General features: G+C 42.9%; 1 protein-coding gene and 1 pseudogene across 1 annotated transcript; one reads left to right on the forward strand and one right to left on the reverse strand.

Moving 5' to 3' along the window:
* Window positions 1–781: 781 nt before the first annotated feature.
* On the reverse strand, window positions 782–2,877 carry LOC141816192 (uncharacterized). Its single transcript, XM_074704021.1, has 2 exons — window positions 1,611–2,877; window positions 782–1,536 (listed from the first exon to the last, which is right to left on the reverse strand). Exons 1-2 carry the CDS (start codon window positions 2,875–2,877, stop codon window positions 782–784), a joined length of 2,022 nt encoding a protein of 673 aa, XP_074560122.1.
* Window positions 2,399–2,508, forward strand: LOC141816193 (small nucleolar RNA R71; annotated as a pseudogene).
* Window positions 2,878–3,128: the final 251 nt, after the last annotated feature.

Here is a 3,128-nt window from a genome sequence, read left to right on the forward strand (position 1 = left end):
CAAGTTTATTTTCTTTTTAATATAATTAAATCATGGAAATAAATCAATAATGGCCGGCCACTTATAGATAAAGTTGGAAATAATTATTTTTGTTATTTCCAAAAAGATCTAACGGCTAAAAACCAAGCAAGCTAATCTAAGAGCCTAGATTTAAGAAGTTTTTATAATTTAGAAATAATTCATGGAATTAATTCAAATTAAAATTATTTCTTAATGGGCAAGAAAGCGTGCTTGGTCTTGGGCATGAGGCTATATAAGGAGGGCAAAGGGGTGGGCGGTACACAGACACAAGATAGAGAGAAGAGACCGAAACGATTCGAAGGCTTCTTCTCCTTCTCTTCATTGCCGCCGCCCCTCTTCTTCTTCTTCCTTCTCCTCTTTATTTGTTTTCTTCTTCCACCGCCACCTTCCCCTTTCTTCTCCTAAGGTGGCCGAACCTTCTTCCCAAGGGGGTGGCCGGATCTGAGCAAAGGAGACGAGACAAGGCGAAGATACTGCGAGAAGGAGAACTTATTAGCAACTTTGCTGAATCAAACAAAAATAATGCAAATGAAGAAATGTATCAACATAAGAAAGAAAACTAAAAACCCTTGGGTTGCCTCCCAAGAAGCGCTTGTTTATGGTCATTAGCTCGACCCCTTATTCAGTAATGTACAGGGTTCATTGGTTGCCCTCTCGCAACCTTCCCCTGGGAGGTACTTTATATTTTTGGCTTTTTGAAAATGGCTTCCTTATTTGCTCGGCCGGTGCGGGCTCCTTCGTCGGCATGGTTGGTTGGTACTTAAAACTCTGGCTGGATAGCATCCAACCTGCAGCAATGGAGACTTTCTGGCAAGTAAGCATCAGAGTCAAGCGAGAGATTGAACTCCACCTTCTTGTCACCAACTTCCAGAGATAGCTTATGATTCTTCACGTCAATTTTAGCTCCGGAAGTGGTGAGGAATGACCTTCCCAAAATGATAGGGATAGACGGATCTTCTTCCATATCAAGCACAACAAAGTCAGTGGGGACAGTAAACCCCCCGACTTCAACCGGCACATCCTCAACTATTCCCATAGGATATCTGCATGATTGGTCCGCTAGTTGGATGACCATTGAGGTAAGTTTGAGATCCGTGTACCCACATTTCTCGCTTGTTGCATATGGGATAATGCTAACACTGGCGCCTAAGTCACAGAAAGCTCTACCAATAGAAATATTATTAATCTTGCATGGAATGGTAAAGCTACCTGGATCCTTGAGCTTAGGAGGAGTCTTGTTGTTCAGAATTTTTGCACTTACTTCCTCCGTGAGCGCCACAGTGTTCTTGGCCAAGGTGATGTTCTTTGTGGACATGAGCCCCTTGATAAGCTTGGCAAATTTTGGCATCTCGACAAGAGCATCGAGAAGGGGAATGTCCAATGTAATATCTTTGACTCTGTTGTATAGCCTTTCAATCTCATCATCCTTCTCTTTGTATAGGAGCCTTTGCGGGAAAGGTATGTTCCTCACATATGGTTTCTTTGTTGGTGCTTCAGCGGGCGTAGCGGTCTCAACTTCCTCCAGTTTACATCTTCAATAATAGGTGTAGAGGAAGGAGGTTGCTCGGCGGCTGATGGGAGTGAAATACCTTCCAAAGGAGCAGTCACTTGAGGTTCTTTGCCCTTCAAGGTCCGTCCGCTCCTAAGCTCTATGGCTTTGCAATGCTCCATTGGGTTGAAGTCTGGTTTTCCCGGGAGTGCACCCACTGTTCTGGAAGAGAGGGAAGAGCTGATCTGAGCAATCTGAGTCTCCTGCATCTTCATCCTCTTGTCATGGTCATCCAATTTCTCATTAACCTTAACCATGTCACTTTGTAACTGTTCCAGAATCTTCAGAATTTTCTGGGTGTCTGATACTTCCTCACTTTGCTTGGGTGCATTTTGATAGGAAGGCCCTTGATTGTTGCGGTAGAAAAAGTTGGGGTGATTCCTCCAACCCGGATTGTAGGAATTTGAGTACGGGTTGTTCCTTTGATTGTATGTACCAACTGCGTCGCACTGTTCATATTGAGCAATCTGGGCTTGCAGTGCTCCCACTTGGCACATCTCTTGTGTGTGACTGGAATCCCCACAAATATCACAAGGCGTAGCAACCGCGTTGACCTTTCCAATGCTCATGTTTTCTACCCTTTTGCTAAGGGCATCCATCTGCGCATTAAGTCTAGTGAGGGTATCTACATTGTACTTCCCGGGAGTTCTTGTCATGCTACCTCGCTCGTTGGCCCATTGATGATGATTAAGTGCCACATTTTCAATTAATTCCTCGGCTTCTTCAAGGCTCTTATTCATGAGTGCACCTCCTGCAGCGGAATCCAAATAAACCTTTGTCTGATAATTGATTCCATTGTAGAAGGTGTGGATAATAAGCCAACGTTCAAGTCCATGGTGTGGACACTTCCTCAACATTCCTTTAAATCTATCCCAAGCTTCGAATAGTGATTCTCCATCCAACTGCATGAAACTTGAGATCATATTTCTCATGTGGGTCGTCTTACTTGGGGGGTAAAACTTGTTCAGGAATAACTGCTCACACTGTTCCCAAGTATTAATACCATTAGGAGGTAGAGAGTAATACCAATCCTTCGCCCTATCGCGGAGAGAGAATTTGAAAAGCATGAGTCTAGTGACATCAAAGCTGACCCCCTGCATCCTCATAGTACTGCAATGATCTGAAAATATCTCCAGATGCAAGTTCGGGTCTTCATTTGGTCTGCCGCCAAACTGATTTTGTTGTATCATGGCAATAAATCCAGGTTTGAATTCAAAGTTTGATGCTTCAATATTTGGTACGGCGATACATGATGTCATTCCTCTCGCTTGAGGTGCAGCGTAGTCTTTCAAAGACTTCTGAGCCATAGTATCTGATATGTCTTCTTGAGTGTTAAGTCTTTGAGATTGAAGTCTCCTCCGGTATGTTCTTTCGATTTCAGGATCGAAAGGAAACTCCACTGGGTTGGACCTACGCATGCACAAGAATAAGAATATATTATTGACTTGCCGAAATAAAAATAAATCTGCAAAAAATAGTACCAATTAATGAATTGAAAGAATTAAAAGAATAAATGGAAGCAATGTATAAATGAAAGAAAGACGCCAAAAACTTGATG

The sequence above is a fragment of the Curcuma longa genome, unplaced genomic scaffold, assembly GCF_044706935.1.
Source record: "Curcuma longa cultivar G26 ecotype Majalengka, Jawa Barat unplaced genomic scaffold, ITB_CL_G26_1.1 contig_14796, whole genome shotgun sequence".
Classification (NCBI taxonomy): Eukaryota; Viridiplantae; Streptophyta; class Magnoliopsida; order Zingiberales; family Zingiberaceae; genus Curcuma; species Curcuma longa.

Excerpts from the sequence above, each read along its gene's own strand:
- LOC141816192 (XM_074704021.1), bottom strand. The coding sequence starts at position 2,877 with ATGGCTCAGAAGTCTTTGAAAGACTACGCTGCACCTCAAGCGAGAGGA. Across the intron at positions 1,537-1,610 it reads AGTGACTGCTCCTTTGGAAG|TTGAGACCGCTACGCCCGCT; the intron begins GTATTTCACTCC and ends AACTGGAGGAAG.